This window comes from Pipra filicauda, unplaced genomic scaffold, assembly GCF_003945595.2.
Source record: "Pipra filicauda isolate LSUMZ 115617 unplaced genomic scaffold, ASM394559v2 scaffold113_size4260070_pilon, whole genome shotgun sequence".
Taxonomy (NCBI): Eukaryota; Metazoa; Chordata; class Aves; order Passeriformes; family Pipridae; genus Pipra; species Pipra filicauda.
The window spans coordinates 136,666-156,581 of record NW_024103585.1 but is presented as its reverse complement, the minus strand read 5'-3'; the positions used below and the strand labels follow the sequence as shown (position 1 = coordinate 156,581).

General features: G+C 41.1%; 1 protein-coding gene across 1 annotated transcript in view; it reads left to right on the top strand.

Moving 5' to 3' along the window:
* The first annotated feature begins 7,537 nt into the window (after positions 1-7,537).
* Positions 7,538-19,916, top strand: part of MAPK11 (mitogen-activated protein kinase 11) — a 32,967-nt gene continuing 20,588 nt past the window's right edge. The window contains exon 1 of the mRNA XM_027742596.2: positions 7,538-7,723. Coding sequence (XP_027598397.1) covers positions 7,611-7,723 — 113 coding nt within the window. The 5' untranslated portion in view covers positions 7,538-7,610. The remainder of the gene's footprint in view (positions 7,724-19,916) is intronic.

The following is a 19,916-nucleotide window of genomic DNA, read 5'->3' as shown; positions in this document are numbered from 1 at the left end:
CTATATTTCAAAGCAGGAAAAGTTGTGAAAACCAGTAAAAGAAGAAAAGTTAGAGAAAACCTGGTGTTTCTAAAACCTCTACTGGGAAAAGCATTCTACAGAGCTTTCTAGGAGAAGAATTAGCTAAAACTGATACAATATTTGCTAAACCTCTATGTTATGAAATGAAGGAATAAAGACTGGTGGAGACAATTGGTTTCAATGGTCATGCTTACAATCAATCCAAGGTTTTAAAAAAATATTAGGCTCTATCCCAAAGTGAAAATTGATGATACTGCTGGACAAGGCAGTTGGATGATGTCCTTCAGATGGAAACTGGTATAGGTTGGAACAGATGAAACCAAAACATACTTGAAGAAAAGGCTTCTTAAAAACTCATCCACTGTTTCACACTACTGCAAAAAAGAGACAGACCACTAGATGCATAAAGGCAGCTAACTAGTGTAAGATGGAACCTGTAACTGTGGCAGTAATAAAAGCTGGGCTCACACCCATCTCTGTAATTATTTCAAGACATAAAGAGCTCAGTAGACTTAATCTGAATGCTGCCACAGACACACTTGACATCTAGAAATAACACTGAGGAAAACAGAGATGCCAAGGAAAGGCCAGAGATGAGCACTGGCAAAGCACAAGAATATATTGGCAGTTTACAAACTAGTATAACTTTTCTGATAAGGCCAGTGAAAATTAATTACTTATTAATTGGCACATAGTAAGTTTGTGATGGCAAATGTAACACCTGTAACTCAATGACCTGTCTGGGAAGTAGCCTCCAGTCTTACATTGTTCATCACTGTGACAACCTTTCCTTGCAAACTCTTCAACACAATTCCCCTCACCTTCTGTGTGGTTACATGCTTGCTACAGTTAGGATCTGTCTCACTTATTCCTTGCAACTGCTAATAACCTCATTGATTTAACTGCAAGTCAGATACAATTATATAAAACAGGTAAACTGAGGCAATGTCTGATATTTATTTCTGAAATATTAGTAGATGTATATCATATGTCTACACAACTCTACATACAAAGGTTTATGGCTTTATTTGTTCTAGGAGGGCAATACATATATAAAAAGGTTTCTTAAGCTGTGGGCACTGCTTATGTAGCTCAGTTCATAAGAACTCCCATAAGTACAAGAAAAACAAAGGAGTAATAAGCTACTCTTTCACAGCATAAAGACCATGTAGGTTCATTAATAGAACTATGATTAGACTTCAGTAGGTACATGGTCAATACAGCCTGAAAGAGACAATGTGCATCAAACATCCTGAATTATGATGAAACTGTGAAAACTTGTCCTCCTTTATGTATGGCAGGTTCTGAACAGAATGTGGATCACACAGATCACTATTTTTATTCAAATGGCTGTTTGGAATTATTTGAACAACATCATATTATTGTCCTACCATCCTGCCATAATAACAACAACAGAAAGTTTGATCCGGATATTTAGCAAGCAAGGTATATTGTGAGTCCAAATGTGCCAAATAACAGCCTGCTAAGCCACACAACAGTCATTTCCCTGGGTAACAGCCTGCCAAGCCACACAACAGCCATTTCCTTGGGTTTATCAAGCCCCTGTGAAGCTCCAGTGGAGGGCACGCCGCCATCAGGTCCATTACTGTCCACACTGCTCAACATCTGCGGTGTAATTTGTCAACAGTCACATTGCAACCACTGTTTGAAGCCCTGCTGACACATTTACTTTGAGAAACCACAAGCACATTCAGCCGAGTCCAAAGACAAGTTACTAAGTCAAAACCAAGAAGGTGACATCAAAATGTCAGTGAGAAAGAAAATGTTATTGAAGTAGAAATTCCGTTTTTCACCTTAGTGGAATAGCCCACTGTGCACTGGAGTCATGCTGGTGGAACAAAAAACCCTTGCAGATAGGTTGGAGACATTCATATACAACAGAACAACTGAATTTGTACCATTTTTCTCAAATAACCTGAGTTGCATCCTCACAATATGTCAAATAATGACTGAAAAACACAGCTATGAAGAAGGATACAGTATTTTCAGTAGGACAAGGTTGAATGTAACTGCTTTATGGGAAATGAACAGCACCAGATTGAAGTACAAAATTCTGTAGATGAGTAGCAGATGGCAAATGAAGGCATGCAAATACATGCATCTCATACTAAGTCAGGCTGATAATTTACTGAAGATGTCTGTTCTGCTTTTACAAGGTTTTGCATTGGTAACAATTTCCTGTAGATGTTCATAAAGAGTTAAAGCTGAATCTGATATTGTTCTCATATTGTTCTCCCTTAACTGCAAATATTTGCATATTTTTAAAGCACCCTATTACTTCAAAGCTCACAAGAATCAGGCAGAGGATCCCTACAGATGTAGGTGCAAGTTTGTACACACCTACAACCCCACAGTATTCAGAAGTCCTGTAAGAAACAACTTCTCTTCATATTGACTTTGTGGGCAAAATAAGCACAATTCTAGCCAGATTGACATAAATATTTTTGGATTGTGATTACAGGAATTCATGATTAGGAATGCAAAGCCATTTTAAAGATTCCATGGTGTTTTCTTTGGAGCCAAAAGAGACAGCACAATAGTCAATTAAACAGTCTTCCTTGAGTGTAATTTCATATATGCATCAGAAAAGCACAGAGTTTGGTGTACGTGGGCTCTTACATCTGCATTGGCTTTTATCAAAGAAATTTACAACTGATGTTTATTCAGGACATAAATCCAAATTAATGCATTTGGAACAATGTGTTCTTGCTCCCATTCACATAATGAAATTTGCCTTTGACTTCAATGGGAGCAGTGCTCGGCTCTCCAAAGCTACTGATTATACATGTCAATATTAGACTGTGTTTGAGTGATGCTGTATTATGCATAAGAATAAAGCATCATGGAATTGTTGTGAGATAGCAGGCAGCATAATTACATGAATTGCAAGTGAAATACAAAGCAAAATATAGCACTATATATTAATAGCCCATCTCAGCCTTCTCTCATAACTGGACCTTTGTTTACTTAATTAGGAATTATTATAAATTAAATCTCTATTTGTTTTTCTGATGATGGCCTTGCTCTGAATGTACGTACACTGAGAAGCCCTACTTGACATGACTCAGCAGGATATTGTATTTTATTAAATTTACTTTGGAGACTTCTGACACCAATTGCTAGCATGTTTGCAGTCCTAATAGCATTGAAAATCTAATAGCAACATGATCTTAGATTAATACCAATATGTTGTTCCTGCTTGAAGACATCACTCCTACCCTGTTCTGGTAGACTACAAGAGGCCAAGATACTATGACTTGCTATCTCACTGTAATTTCAGGGAAGAGAGACTGATCTTTTGGCAGAACTACATTCCTTTAACAGGATATTAGAAAATATTGCCCACCTTGTATCCACAGGAGTATGAAAGAAATATGTGAAAAATGTTTTTATCAATGTCTGCAAATAATAATCACAGCTAGTACAAGTGCTATTGCTATCTGAGGTAGTATCAATCTTATATACTTATCCTTAAAATAAGGAAACAGTCCTAGTCTTAGTTCATCAATGTGGAAAATTGGCACAAAGATACCTAGTGACCATCCCAATTCTACATAGAATGGAGGAGAGAAGAAACAAAGCCCCAGCTCTGAACTCAAACTATACTAGAATCTCTCTTCTCATAAAGAATAAAAACCTATTCTTGCCATGTAATTATTAGGATATAAGCCAGGTTTTACAAGTCCTTAATCAATAGCAGAATTTCTCATCTGATTTCATAGCTCATCACAGGTCCTTTCATGATCAAGCTTGAGATTCAAAATCAGTAACTAAATTTTAACAGCTTACTCCAATGCAAGATCCTTCATGTTCTCACAAGATATAAAAAGTTTCTCCAGTTTAAATATCTAAGCTGTAACGGGACATAATAGTCTCAGGCTGGAGCAGATCATCTGAGTCAACCTTGATGTTCTAGAAGGCTTCTAAATAGGTATTTGGCAGCAAAGAGTGTTAAAAGCCGAAAAAAAAGAGATACTATCTCACAGTCATGTGCAACAAGTGTCTTGTGATTCGGTAACAAAGATACAGGGTCTCTCGCAAAGCAATCTGGTGGAAACTATGTATTAGGACTAGCTAATGATTGACTTGCTATTTACAGAAGGCTTCATTAAGCCTTTTCTGCTGCCTGTACTTTGTCTTTTCTGTCGTTATAAAGTGACAGCTTTCCTATGTTATAAATACATATCCATAGATGTAGTTTCAGAAATTCACAAGAACCTGCAAATAAAACTAGCACCATAGCTAATTACCACAATGTTTTATTATTTACAGAAATGTATATAACATTCCAATATAAATGTTTCTTTTATAAATATATTATATATTTATTAAAATATTTTCAAAAGAAAGTGGCACAGGAAGCACCTTCACAACATTCTCACCTTTAGTTTACTATTGTTAACTTCAGTGGACATGGTGAAATCTATTAATGGGCATCTCTAAGTTCAAAATGAAGTCTGAAGCAGATATAGTGACAGAATCAAGGTGACTCATCCTAAAATCTCACTGATACTTGGCAGATTTTTAGTTAGAGCTGCCCTGCATTTACAGCAGTTGCGCTGAGAACAGTCTGAACTCTGATCTGCAAACAGTCTATGTTTTCCAAGGTCTTTTTTAAATCAGTGCCAGGTTTACAATAATATGATTATGTTTTCAAGCAGGAAATTATATGTTTTCAGTACTAAGGTGGCATTTTCTTTCTTTGAGTTTTCATGTGTATTGTTAATATGAAAGTTGCAACTTTTAAACCGCATTATGTATTAAATTTGTGATTCCTAAATTGGAAATCAAAACAGCGGTAGAGAGAGAGAATAAATGAGAATTTAAAGGAGCCGGGAGGAGGTTAGCAAAGATGTGCAAGCAATATATGAAACAAAAAAAGGAAATAAAATCATAGAATATACTGAGTTGGAAGGGACCCATCAGGATCATCAAGTCCAACTCAAAAAAAAAAGTGGAATGAGGAATAACTGGAAAGTAGTAACTCACAAGTGGCTAAAATAATAAATTCCTTTGTTTTCATTGAGGGTTTTTTTTGAGAAAATGTGGGGTTTGACTATGCAGTGTAAGAACAGCCACAATAGAAAGGTAGTGCCCTGCCACAGAGTTTTCTTCCTTCAGTACCTGCTGGATTTGCTGTGTGTCAGAGGGACTGTAGGGGCATGGCCTCCTCATGTCTGCATTCAGAGCTCACTCACCAGGCACCAGGCTCACACAGCTGATCCTCCCTCACAGGCTGCCTGGTGTCTCAACCTGCCCCGCTGCAGCACACGGGCCTCCCTCCCATGCTGTGATGCCATATGTGAAAGGCAGTGAATCCTGCTGCCCCCTGCCCTCCAGCCATCAGCACTTGGCTTGGTGAGGAGCTGTCACAGAGGCTGCGAGCAGGGCAGGATGGGAAGGGGTGTGCAGTGTCCACACCAGTTTTATGGCCTCTCAATGTCAATGGGGAGCCCCAACAAGCCTCAGGCTCAGTTTTATGTAACAGTATTTCATGTACAGGCAATGAAAGTTCCTAAAGAGGCAATGTACTTACAGAGGAAGCTGTGACCTTATCTCTTCTTTATGTCTTCATACCTCATCAGAGTGCACTCACTGTCCCCTCTCCCTCTCCCTCTCTCTCTCTCCCTCTCTCTCTCTCTCTCTCTCCCTCATGCTCACAGACTTAGCCAACCTGTAAAACTGCAACTAAAAGCAAGAATGCAGCTGACAAGGGAGCTGCCTCTTCCTCTTTCTCATGCATCTTCACAGAGCTGGCAAAGATGGATGAGCTGCCTCTGCCATGGGAGGAACAGCTGTCGGGGCTTGCTTTATGGGACACTTCTGGAGATCTGTAACCTGCCTAGCTCTGACACAACTCAAATGTGCTGTCCTCCATCCTTGGTGTTTTCCGTTATCTCCCTCACTACATGTGATAGAATACCATATATGTAGTATCCAATAAAAGAAAGATAACAAGCGCAATCTGAGAGTCATGATTGCAATACAAATAACTGACAGAAGCTCACAGAAGGCAGAAAATTGAGAGCAATAGTAAATGTCAACCAGACAGAAAATTAACTCCTGTGGAAATTGCACGATTAAAAGCTTGGGCAAATATGGACAGACTAAACTTTCAAAGATCATGGCTGCAGTTAGAAAGAAATAATCTAATACACCAAAACATCTATAGAGATCAAGTTTAATAAGTCAGCAAGTAGGATAATTTGCTTCATTTGGCACTGGAAATTTCTTGGGGTTGCTTACTTTAGGTATGAGGAAGGTGGGGGATAGCAATGACAGAAATATTTCTTCTTGGCTTGGTGTAGAGTGACTGCACTCTTATTCAGTTTTTACAACTCAAAATGGTGGTGCTGAGAAAAATAAGATAAAATAATGGTTTTTTTGATTTTTCACACTTGCCACTTCCTTCAAGTATTATGCCCTCAGCACAGAAATTCAGTTGGGACCAAGGAGCAGCGCGAAGAGGATTGGAGAGGTCTGCTGCACTAGAGCAGGGTAGAAGTGAGAACTAGGCTACAGCTTTAGGAGCACTTAGTACCCTTTGAGCGGATGGCTGTGGATAAATGGCTGTAGTAGCATCATTCATGTATTTTTTAATTTAGTTATATTTTAATTTAGTTACTTAGAGGTGGTCAAAGAAGCATAAGAAGTTATGGAAGGAAATAATACATTTTAAAATGGTATACTGGTAACATTGCAGTAGTGCTGTAATGATTCCAGAGATGGTTGAGATATTGTATAAGGTACGCTTCAGAGAATAAAAAAAAAGTCAGAGAACCTTTAACTTTAACTGGTGCACGAGTTTTGGAGTTTTAAAGTTTTCAAGATTGTCTGTTATCTTGAGGGGTCAAGTCTTCCTTGATGAAAAGGGAGAGGACTCAAATGAGGAGTGGGAATCAGCATGTGGGAGTCAATGTTGTAAGGGGAAACTGTAGGCACCAGAGGACTCCCAGTAAATGCCAGACCTGCCCGGGGCTCCCTCAGTGAGCGGGGGGCCGCGCTGGCCCCGCAGGCCATGCCCGGGCTGAGAGCCCAGCGCAGGGTCACCGCCGCTGGCGCTGCAGCTCGAGGTGGAGGGGGGAGCCTGACGGGCCGAGGGGGAGCTTCAGGTGGCCTTGTCAGAAAGGTGTCAGCAAAGCTTCAGAAAGCCTGAGAGATGCCAGGGGAAGGGCCGGGTGACCGCGGGGAGCAGAGGCGGCGGCGCGGGCCCTTCCCGCGCGTCCGGGCAGGGGCGGCCGATGCGGTGCAGCCGCCGCTCCGGGCCGTCACCGCCCCAGCTGCGGTGCTCCGGGTCAGGATCGGCGCTTCGCCACTCCCCGCACGCCCCGGGCGGCCCCGCGGGAGGACACCGGGTGCCGCCCCGGGGCTCCTGGGCCTGTGCGCCGAGCGCCCCTCGCCCCCTCCCGGGCTTCCCCGGCCCCGGCCGCTGCCCCCACCCCCTCGGCCTCCGCCTTCCCCTCCCCTTCCCCTCCCGGTCCCTCCTCCCCGCCGGCGCCAGGCGTGCTCGCCTCGGCTGAGTGGCGGCTACCGCTGCTGTTGCCGCTGCCGGCGGCGGCTCCGGGAAAATGTCCGAGCGCGGCGGCTTCTACCGGCAGGAGCTGAACAAGACGGTGTGGGAGGTGCCCCAGCGCTACCAGAACCTCACCCCCGTCGGCTCCGGCGCCTACGGCTCCGTGTGGTAGGTGCGGGGCGGCGGCAGCGGGGCCGGGAGCCGGCAGGTGCAGCCGGCGGGCGGCGGGGACGGACAATGCTGGGCTGGCGGGAGGCTCCGTGCCCCGCCGGGGGTCGTATGCGGGGGGGGGGGAGCTCGGCGGCGGGCGGGGGCGTGTCCGCCGGGCACCGGTGTGAGCGGCGCCGGGGCTCCCGCTCCCCGCCGCGGCCCCGCGGGGCCGGGAATGCCTCGCCGTAACCCGGGGCAACCGCGCCCACCGCCGCCCCGGGGCGGCCCCTGCCCGTCCTTCTGCCGCTGCCCCGGGACCGCTCCCCCGGAGCCTCTCCCCGGGCTATGAGGGGCCCCCGCGGCCGGCAGCGCCGAGTGACCGCCCGCCGCGGGGCCGCTGCCGCCGGGTGCTGCCCCCGCCGGAGTGGGAATTGCCCCGAAGCCGGGAATCCTGCGCAGTCATGGCGGGTCCTAGCGGAGGGGACGGGGAGGCAGCGTTGGGGCGCGAGGAAGCGCTGTCGGAGCGGCGTCCACCCGCGGCCCTTTCAGCCGGGGGGTGAGCGGGACATCCCGCAGGGCCCGGGGCATCCACGGCGAAATGGGGGAGTTCTGTCCGCAGAGACAATGGGAGCAGCCCCCGGAGCGGGGCAGGCTGAGGGAGGACACAGGGGGCTCACCCAGTGGTTTCGGGGGATCGCAGATAAGGGCAGAATGCCGCCCAAGGGCTTCGAGATCTTAAGGTTGTATAAGGGTTTACCACATCTTATCCTAAAAGCTATCCCTTTCTTTGATAATTCCTACCTCAGGTTTACGCTCTCGGGAACTCCCAGTGCAGATTGGGCTGTTACTTTAGTATTTGATGCACTCCTTACTATGCTTATAAAAGCTTTGAATCAATTTTTTTTAATACTAGTGATGTTTAAGGGGTTTCTGGAAAAGAGTTGTGTTTCTTTTGTAAACTGGGTAAGTGAAATTATGTAAAACAACTCATAATGGGCCTTTAAAAAAAAAAAATTGTAGAACTTTACTTTTTTTCGTGCTCTAAATTCATGCAGTAGTTCTCTCTTTTTCTCTCTTCATACTCTTCGTAATTGGATAACAGAGAATATTTATGGAGTTTTATATTTGTTGCTTCGTTCCCTAGCTCTGTGAAATGTCCCAGTTACATGTAAGCTAGAAATATGCATTTAAAAAACCTCCAATAATCAGCAGAAACACTCAGGACTAGTGTGAAGTATCTTTGAATTCTTCTCTTTTTTTATTATTTCTGATTTATGCTTGCACCAGGGAAATCTAGGCAAATACCATGTGAGTGTTGGTACCTGCCATTGTAGTTAATTATAGAGTCCTCTGACAGTGTGCTGTGAATAGTCTCACAAGGACCTAATTTATTTAGACTATAAAAATCTTAGTTTGTGCAATAAAAGAAGAGAAAGTAAACTAAGATATACAGTAACAGAGTAACTACTTTTGTGTTCCAATTGAAACTGCATTTCTGCTTATTTTCCCTATTTATGCTGACATAATTTTAAGGGGAAGACCGACTTCGCTGAATTTTGTAATGAGATGTCAAGACTTTTGAGAAATTGCAATGGAAATAAAAATTTGTCATGGTTCACTTGCAGCACAGCTGGTGCTTTGGTTTTTGAAACTGTCTGCAGAGCCAAGGAAATCCTAGTATTTTTATCAATTGCAAAGTATAGGAAGTGGGATATAAAATGGAGACTGGAAGATGCTGTGGGAAAGGTTTGCTCTGAAATAGACATTTAAAAATAAAATATAGCATTAAATTATTGCTCTATATTAATAGCCTCGTTAACATCAATGAACTATAAACCCAAAGAGAAGCTTGAATATGAGGAAAAGGTAGGCATCTCTCTGAGAAAAGCCATCTATTTTTAGTGTCTATTGAAATTGATTTTTTTTCTGTCTGTGTGCATGTGCTTTACCCAGGAGACCCACAAGACACAACTGTTCCCTTGAGTAATATGCTATATTTCTTCTGTGAATAATTGTACTCCTATTCAGTAAAATGTCTAAAAACATACTCAAGTCTTACAGAAACCACTGGAATTAAACAAATTCTTAAGTGATTTGATGAATAGAAGCCAAGGTCCTGAACTCTAAACAGTGACTTTAAAACAGGAACAGTTGTAACAAATTTTTTCTGCCTCAGTGAAACTGTTCTCTAGTTCTACCCTTTTTTTTTTTGCTAAACAGTAAGTTATCAGTCATGTCCAATAGACTTGGGTAACTGAATTGATAACTGATAATAAGAAACATATTGTAAATACTTGCATTTAAGCATCCTTTGCTTGCAGCTCAAAATCAATAGGAGAGTTTGTGTCGGGAGGCTGTGTTTTGGCCCAGTTTTGTAAGTCTGGTAGAATTAGTGTTTGAGTTAATTGCAGATGCATCAAGCATGCTACTGAGATAGATATTAGCAGTTTAAAACAGATTCATTTTTAGAGAGTTATCTATACCAAGCACAGTGTTTTCACATTTGTTTTTCTTAGTTTTTATTTAGATGTGGAATATGCATAAAAACAAAATCTTCCTTAGCATTAAGAGCTCTACTGCTTTTCTCACTCTTTTAACGACATATCACAAAGAACTTTTTTTTTTGGAAATCCTCCAGACTCAGCCACAACTCAACTGTGTTGCACTTCAGCATCTACATGAACTGCAGAGAGACCTTTGAGGTCTGTCCCTCAAGTACTTCTCCCTTACAGAACTTTTTGTGTTACTCATGTTTTTTAACTCCATGGAAGGCTTCCTCTTACCTGAGCTCTTTCCTATGACCATTCAAGCTCATGGATGTTCTGTCATTTGCCACTGTCAGATCTGACTTTTTCTAAGTTTAAGAAAAAAATTAACACCCTGTGGAAGTGTGGGCAGTGTGTGGTAGTTTAGTTACATGTAAAAATATCAATGGCATCTTCAATGTTACATTTTGGTTAATTTCGCTCTTCTCTGGGTGTTTGTTTGTTTGTTTGTTTGTTTTGTTAGACAATATCAAATTTACACACAGAACTTGTTTGTTTTGGAGTGGTTTTCTTTTTGTGCTATAGCTTTTCTTATCAAGTTGAGGTTTTTTTATTATTAGAAAATTATTTTAACTCTTTCTCAAGCCAAAGCTCAGTTAAACTTTTTTTGAAAAGTGCATTTTCAGTGTCTATCCTCAAATTTGGATTTACTTCTCATAGAAGTCAAAGAGCTGGTTGACTCTTAACAGACCAGGCACCAGACCAGAGAGTTTTGAAAACCTTCTGATGTCAAGTGCAGCATTTAAGATAAATTAAGGCATTTAGATGGGAAGCAAGCTAGCTTACTTTAGGAGCAATAATCCTCATCTACAACCATTTTGTTTCAGTTCTAGAGAAAAGAGACAAATTACATCTCAGGTCAAACTGCATTTTAAACTCTTGTTCCTCCAGAATTCTGCCTTTTAAATAAGAATTCTGGCTGTGTTTGAGTCTTCCGACTGTCCCAGTGATATTGCTTATAAACTGGGCCTTTAGCCTGAAGCATCTCTGCCTCTCTGTTGTATTGTGATGGGTCCGCTATGGTTTGGTACATGGCCACCTTTTATTCTGGGAGCTGGCATTGCTACCTGCCTTGAGAAAGAGCTTCTTCTTTTTTTAAGACTACTTATTGTACCACAAATTATGTAATGTGGATAGATTTTTGGTTTGCTGTTGTTTGGGGTTTTTTTAAAGCCTGTATGCTTCTTTTTATGCAGCTTTTGTAAACTGTGTTCTAACCTACTTAGTCCTATTTTTGCCTGGGAGGGATTGACAGCATTCTGCAGCATGCTGTCTCTGATCTCTCCAACAGGTTGTTTCACATTAGCATATTGCAGTCTCCGTGTTCTACCTTCTTTGGAAAGAACAGACGTTGCAAGATGAACCAAAGTGAGTCCAGGTCTTCTTCACAACCAGGAACTCCTGCACTGTTTCCTCAGAGGCTGTTGGCATCAATAGCACTTACGCTCACTCTCTTTTGAGTATACAATGCCTAACACCAACTTAGATGGCATAACACATTTGTAAAAAGAGGCCTGCTAAGTCAGAGTGTAATGGCACGGGCCTCAGTTCAAGAAAAGCAGGAAAGCAAAGTCTGCCTTAAGTCATTTAGACGATGCAACATGTCAGTCTCTGTCCTGTTAACTTTACGTTCATGCTTAAGATTCACTAAGTTTGTGTCCTGGCTAATTTTGGGTAGAAACAGGACAAGGTGGATGCTGTTTAGGCTATTGTTTTGCTTTGAAGAAGTACAAGTGGAAAAATAGAAGCAGAAGACTTTATTCTTGAAGTTTAACCCTTTCTTTCCTGTCATCCACTCTGTTCTCTGCTTCTGGTTAGACTGTACTCAAAAGTGTTTTGAGGGCAGTAGCTTGCAATACTGGAACATAGCATTGCTGATGCTGTCCTTTTCAACGCGTCGAGAACCTCTAAGGAGATGCTGAGACAACTCAGTAGCATCTGAGCAATTTTAAAAGCTGGTATAAATTGTCTTTGACTGACAAAGAGAAAAACGTCTTCATCCAAGGATTGTATTTGATGACTTGCATATTTTTTTTAAAAGGATCTTTTTACTTAGCTGTAGTGATACTAAGTGTATGATTTCAGTTGTGAGATCAGGCTACGGGAGTTATGGTGTGTGTCACTGTAACACTACATGCTACTTTAAATAGTAAATGCTGAGATAAACTTTTAGAGTAGTAGTAACACACAGCTGCTGTGTGTAAACACAGCTGGAAAATGAAGGTGGTATAGATCTCTACAGGCTAAACATAATCCCAAGCATGTGTAGATTTCAGCGTACTCCCTTTGGACTGTTCTTTTGGATTAGGTCTTTTGTTTCCAATACAAGTACAGGTGCTGAACTTCACCCTACATATGGTTATGTTGATTGGAAACTTTTCACACAATGTTGTTAAAATATTGTTGTCCAAGGTCTGTTAAGAGTTGTCTATTTTTGGTATATGTCATTCAGAAGGAAGGTATTGAAGCCTTTCATTAGTTTTGCAAATATTTACAATGTGCCCTTCTAAGCATATTCAAAGGTTGAAAACTGAGTGAGAGATGAAGGCTGACATGACAGTCCAGTCAGAAGCAGGACATCTCTTAAGATTGAGTAAACGTAATAACGATACTTAGAAACAAGGCCTTGAAGGCAAGGTTGCAGCAGAGAGGAGAGCTAAATAAAAGGAGTTGCATGACCAATGTTACATCTTAGAAGGAGAATCTTTGCAGCAGTATTGCTAGAGTGAATGGATGAAAATAAGTGAAGCAACAAAAAAATGTTGCAGAGTGAGACCTTTAGAGAAATGTAAGGAAATAGCCATTAGGAACAAAAACACAGTGGCATTTGCAGCTACAAAGCCAAGAAAGGTCAAGAATTCAAGAAATTTTGTAAAAGATACATAAAAGAAGATGGGAGAGTTTTTCTGAGCACTGGTCAGGAAGACATCACTAGACAGTTTGTTGAAAGTGGTTTTGTCAGAGTACTAGAGTGGAATGCAGATTGCTTGTCATTCCTTTGTCTGGTTTCATCCTGAGTATTTTCCAGCTGTTGGAACAGTATAGTTAACTGACTTTGGAAAGGAAAGGGAAATGGGTTGGTAATTAGTGGAGTCAAGGTTCCTATTTTAAATGAGAATGTCTAAGAACACTTAATGAAGGAGGTGTTTGTGGAGAAGAGTGAGAAGAGCTAAGAATTGCTATGCCAGAGATTTCTGTATAGGAGGCCGTCACTAAGCCTGTGAAGTAGTTTCAGAGTAGATGACATCTTTGTGTGTGATACATTAACAGAGCATATTCTATGCAGAGGGACTCCTCCATCCCCACTTTATATTTTTTTATGATATGCACCCTCCTGACTACATGAGGCAGCAGTGGCATAGCTCCCTCCTTTCCTGTCCTGCTGTCAACCAGGATTGTGATTGCAGTTGCCTGATGGACACAGTCCCTGTTTCAGAGACCTGAAGATCTTAGGGCCTGGTTGCTTTAACACAGCTTCCCAAGGAGCTGTTTGCAATTTCAGAACCTATTAGTTAGTTGATACCAAAAATATATTAAAATAGTATATTAAAAAAAAAATCTTAGTTCTGTTCAAAACCTCTATGTGACCTGGTTAATTGCTACCATTTAAAATTTTGGCTCTTGTAGAGAGAGGAAACAGGAAATGTGAAGTGGGGGGAGGAATAGGAAAAAGAAGAATGAGAATGTAAGCGAGATTTTTTTCAGTATAGGTTTGTGTAATATATTTGAAAGCACTGATATTTTTCATGTTAAACTTTATATCCAGATTAACCACATGCATTTTTAACTGAAGCTTCAAAGCCCGCAATGTGTAACTCCCTGTCAGTCTTTTTTAATGAAATGATGAATGGAACACATTTGTCATTAGCAGTGTACTGGCTTAGTGGCAGCTGACTGATTTTCTTGTTTACATACTGACATTGGGCTTGTAGGCTATCTAAAATACATGATTATTTTAATATCCGTGAGTTGGTTGTACATGCTGAAGAAGCTATCAGCTTATGACCCCAACCTTCTCTATATTTTTCTCACAACCATGATTTTAAATACATCGCTCCCACTGTTTTAAGCTGTACTGTCTGTAGTTTCACCTAGAAAAGTGTGACTGCTCCTCTGTAAAGTTATTTGAATGTTCTGTGCCACTGTGGAGGCCCAGAAAACATATCAGAAACTGAAAAATGGCTTGTGAGCTCAGAGGCTTGTACAGCACTTTTATTATCATGTTGTTACATTGAAAGAAGACTGGTGATGTATTCACATAAACATATGGAGAGCAATTATTTTTTAATATTTTTCAGTGTCTGCTTAAAACGTAAAGCCAACGTATTTTTATGTTGGTTATAGAACAATTATGTTGCCCATGTAAGAGATAATTTGTGGGTTTATATTTAGATTTAGTGGTAAATTAATCTGAGATAATTAACAGTGATTGTACTAAAACCAACACAGTTGAGGCTAGCGCTCAGCATAGTGTGTTGGAACAATATCCAAGTGATGGGATGTAATTTTACAGTACAATAACCTGTCATCATCAAGCAGGTTTGGGAGTTTTTTGTCTATGAGGAGATTAACTCTCTAGTTTCAGAGTTGGCCACTAGTCATCCTCTCATATTTTGTCTTGCTATGGTCTAATTTTTCTTTATGGTTTCCTTTTGAGGCACATATTTTGTGATTTGTGTGGTTTAGCAAACACACTCTTTGCAGTTTAGAGCCAGCTCTTAGAGAGTGCAAATCACCAACGTGAACTTGTAAAAAAGTAACAAAACGTTTATAAAGAACAAACAAAACCAAACAAACCATTTCCTGGTACTTTTAACTCAAATCGGCTGTGGGTGGCTGTTTTGTGTTGTTCCCTTGCTGCTCTGCCAATAGGTATTATGGTCCATTTTCTAGTATTGGATGGATGGTGTGTGTGCTTTTTGCAGACTACTCTATATCTCAAAAAATAGCTCTGTTTATTTCAATAAAAAAGAAGAACAAGATTCTGGAGAAGACCCAGAAGACAAAGTTCACAAACTAAACCTTTCAAACAAAAATCAAAATCCGTGTTATTAATGTGATTAGTTTCTTTCATTTACATAACATTTATGAGAAATGTAAAAAGGGTTGATATTCACTGTAGTTGTGAGGAACCCTAATTACACAATTGGATACTAGCAAATGTCCCAGGGCAAGGTTCCTATGGTCCCTCTTTCCTGTCTTTCTTGCCAATGCATGGTGCAGTAAGGGCTGTCCCCTCAATGATGAGGTTTTCTGTGTATTGACCCCTCTTCTGTTCCTTCCTCTTCAGTACTTGCTCACATATACCCTCCTGCTGCTGTTGCTTGTTTTTCTCAGGAATTCTTACAAATTAAGAGGATGTGTCCACAAGGAGGATCATGTCTCCTGTAATAGAAAGAGTCAGTGGGTACAGAAAAGGGTGCTGAGGTCTGTGGATAAGCGCTCAAAATTATGAATCTGTGTTTTGAACATCAATTGCCTTTTTTTTTTGGGGGGGGGGGCTGTTGGTTTATTTTGGTTTGGTTTGGTTTTCAGGAGGGGGTTTGTGTCCCTTAACACTTACATGTAATGGGGGACTCTTCCCATGTTCTGAAGGAATGTGACCAAGGGAAGGTAAGAAGCTTGTGTTGTGCTGCAGTGAAAGAAACAAAAATAGAAACCTGGAACAATATGGGGAAAACCCAGACCCAGTGTCATTGTCACATGTGCTGCTTACAGCATTCTCTCCAAGTTTTGGTATAGTGTGTCCAATCAGTTTCAAACTTCTGATGGTGTAAGGGTAACAGCCTCCTAAGCTGAGACACCGAATTATAAAAAAGAATGTTGGAAAAGTTAGTCTTCTGCGTTTTACACTTAACCTCAAATCAGTCTCTTAGAATACATATATCTAATTAGTTTGTACAGCTATATTTGTGAAAGCATAAAATCAGACTTTGTAGACAACCAAAACCTTGTGGTTATCTGGAGTGATGGGGATGGAATATTGTCTGATTCAGGTAACCTACAGCAGGTGAGGAGGTTGCTGCAGGCACAAGTCTGGCACCTAGTACAGCCAGCTTTGGGTCATGCCTTCATTCTGCATCAGCTGGACCTGAGCTGGCTCCAGGAACGAAGAGAACTCACTAGACTGAATACTGCATTCAAGCTGAACTTTTTCCAGGCATTGCGGGTAGTAATGTGCCCAGCTGATAAGCCCTTGCCAAGCCCAAAGTTTCAGGGACTGGCTGTAGTTCAGTGGGACCAGCTGATCCCAGGAAGAATTCTTCCTGCATTGTATACTAGAGTTTACTAAATAGGATAAGAGGTGGCTCTATGTGTGGTTTGTTAGATCAGGTTCCCACAAACAGCCTCCAGTTATTGAAGCAAATTCGATCCCAAAGGCTAAGTAGCCATAGGTAAATGGTGTGCTTCTAGTCCCAAAATCGCTGAGAGATCAGAGTGGGCTGCACACATGAATGGACTGTCTGTCCACTATTACTGCTCTGCAACCACAGGGGATAAACCGTCCATGGATACTAGGGAAATTACTATAAGTACAGCCGTAGTTATAAGCATCAGCTACCAAAACCTGTGTCCCATCAAAAGTCATGAAGTTAGCTTGAAGCTGTTAAAATCTTGTGTTTTCCGCCTCTTAAGTTTTTAGACTGCAGTAGCTTCCTATGTTCATATTTTTCTCTAATACCTTAAGAACTGGGTAAATGTGCATATAAATAGAGATTCGTATTTCATCTAGTGGAACTTCAATAGAATTCCTAAATATAGGAGTTGACAACACTGAAAAGGTGGGTCTAATTTAAGCAATGATTGAAAATAACACTAAACAAAAGTCTCTAATCTGTGTGAAAATGATGCCATCCATGTAAGCAGAATAATGTCTTTTTATCCTTGATCTTGGAAAGAGAGACAGCAAAAAATGTGTCATAACTCTGATGGGTTCTTGGTCAAGAATGATCATATCTGAAAAAGCTATTGCTAAGATTGTTACAAAGTTGTTTCTTGTAAATTAAAATGATATTAATAACTGTGTTTCTTTTTAAATTATGATAGAAAGTCTGTCTAAAGTGGTGTTCCCATATTCTGTTGAGGCATGTGAACATACCATGTAGTGATGGTGACAGAAATACTGACAATATGTAATTAAAAAGTCACTTATTTTCACTGCGTACAACAAATGAAATGCCAACAGTAAGGAATAGGTTAGAGATGGGAGACGATATCCCTTTGCAAATATCAAAGTTTATCTCCGTCGCACTATTCTGTCCAGCTACACGAAGTAACAACATAATCAGAGATAAAACACTTCAGAAGAAGTAGTTTCAGAGAAACCCAGGAAACAGTAGCTGAACCATTGAAAGGATGATTTGTTTCCATGTGTGAGTATAAACCAGATACAAACACAGGTATTTGGCCAAAGCTGAAGTATGTAGAAAATAACCTTGCAAAAGAAAAAGTCACTGTAAGTTGCTGGCAGTTGTTTGTGAGGCAATGCAAACACCAAGAGACTGGCAGAGAAGCCCTCTCCAGTCTCAGGGAAGAAGTGGGAAGCTGTGAGTCAGACATCATGCAGGGTAAGGGAAGGTGAGGATGTCCTGCTTACTGCTGGGCCAGAGTTCATTTTCTTCTTAGTAGATGGTACAGTGCTGTGTTTGGGATTCAGTATGAGAATAATGTTGATAACAGTCTGATGTATTGAGTTTTGCTATGTAGTGCTGACCCTAAGTTAAGGACTTTTCAGCGTTCCATGTTCTGCTAATTAGGAGCTGCGCTGGAAGCTGTGAGGGAGCACAGCTGGGACAGGTGACCTGACCTGGCCAAAGGGATGTTTCATACCATAGAATATCATGTGGTTATTAGAATTATTAATATTGTTAACATATTTGAGATTATTATTATTATATTTTGTTTCAGTTACTAAATTGTTCTTATCTCAATGCATGAGGTTTACTTTTTCTTTCTGAGGTGGGGGTGGAGGGGAGTGAGCAGGTAGGGCAGCTGTGTAATTAGTTGCCAGCTGCAGTTAAACTGTGACAGAGGGCCTCTAACACTTTTTTCCCCTGTTAAATCAAAGTAGTTAACAACATAGGTTTGGGGTTTTTTTTAAGAAGCTGTTTTCAGTCATTTTACTCTGTTTACAGGCCCCCAAGGAAGGGTTTGCAAGTGCCAAGGTCAGGTGGGCCCATATTTTTGCTCTGATAGGCTCAGAGATGTCCTATCCAGGGACTAGTCTGAAAGCTGAGCATTTTTGGGGATATCACACAGAAAGGGAAGCTTCTCATCCTGCCATCTGACAGTTTGCTCAGGGGCCAATGAGGGATTTGAGGGACAAACCACATTGCAGCTATGATGATGGAATATCGAGACAGAGAGACCTAGTATTAAAATGTGATCACAGAGGCAGTAGCAGAGGTCACAAATGCAAGTCATCCTTGAATCTGACAAACAAGACAGTTCAAACATACTTTTGAATGCTTTACTGTTAATAACTTGAATTATGATGATGGGAAATCAGGCAAGGATGGAACCTGAGGCATTGGCTCTGATTATCACTTGGTGCACTTAGTTGAGTGTGGAGGAACTCATTTAAACCAAGTCAGTCACTGGCCTGTGCAGCTTCAATACATGATATTTCATGATTTCCCATTGGAGGTCTCAGGACTCGAGTTGCCTTTTTTTTTTCCTCTTCTCCTTACATGGTTCCATCCTAGGTCTAAAAAGCTGCTGTCATAAGAATTATTGAAGCTAAGAAGATAGTGCTTTGTACCATCTGAAAGCTTCGTAGCCTTGAGTCATATGGAGGATAAAAAGTAATCCATCTTAAAGATCAGTGGTTTTTAAATCACTGAAACGCACATTTGGACTTAGAATTGGAGGGAGAGTGATGTTTATCATTATAATGGGATTTAAAATCTAATTCCTCCTAGCCTTGTATAATGTATACAGTATTTCACAAACCAGTATAAGCATGAGTGGGAAGGCTTGTGAGTTGCCAGAAGAGCTGAAATGTTAAGCAGACTGCTGTTTTGGGCAGTTTTATTTATTTATCTGGATAAACATTTCCTTTTCAAAAGAAGTTGGAAAGGATATAGAGAGTATGCATCTGTGCGACTTGGCAGTGTTCTCCAGCGGCTTCACTGCCCATGATTAAACACAAGGCAATTACATCTAATCTTTGTTGCCTTAACAGCCAAGCATTGGCTTCCTTTTTATTTCTTTAGATTTATTTGTGCAACCTTCATATTGTTCCTGTGGCTGGTCATGTGGAATTTTAAGATATCTCTGTTGTAAGTTCTTCTCACACTGTTCTTTCCTTGAGCTGCTCCATGTATTTGAGCAACTCAACATCCTCATATCCTGAATAACTCTGTCCCTGCCCTACTGTCGGAACAAGTATCTCTATTATATCCCTTCCACCCACTTGTCAGAGTGATATCAGTCATCTTCTTCCTATGCATTCTTTCTGCTGCTCAGGGAATGCCCTTCCTGAGGTGCTCAGCAAAGCCACAACACTTTACACCTTTAAAACTTCCCTGAAGATCAGCTTCTGTGATGCTTGCAAGGAACTAGCTATGTAATCTGCTTATCTGTTTCATTTATCTCATGAGTGACTTTCTCCTTCCGTGGTGCATGCAAGAAACTTGTTAATTAAATCTACTTACTTTTACTCT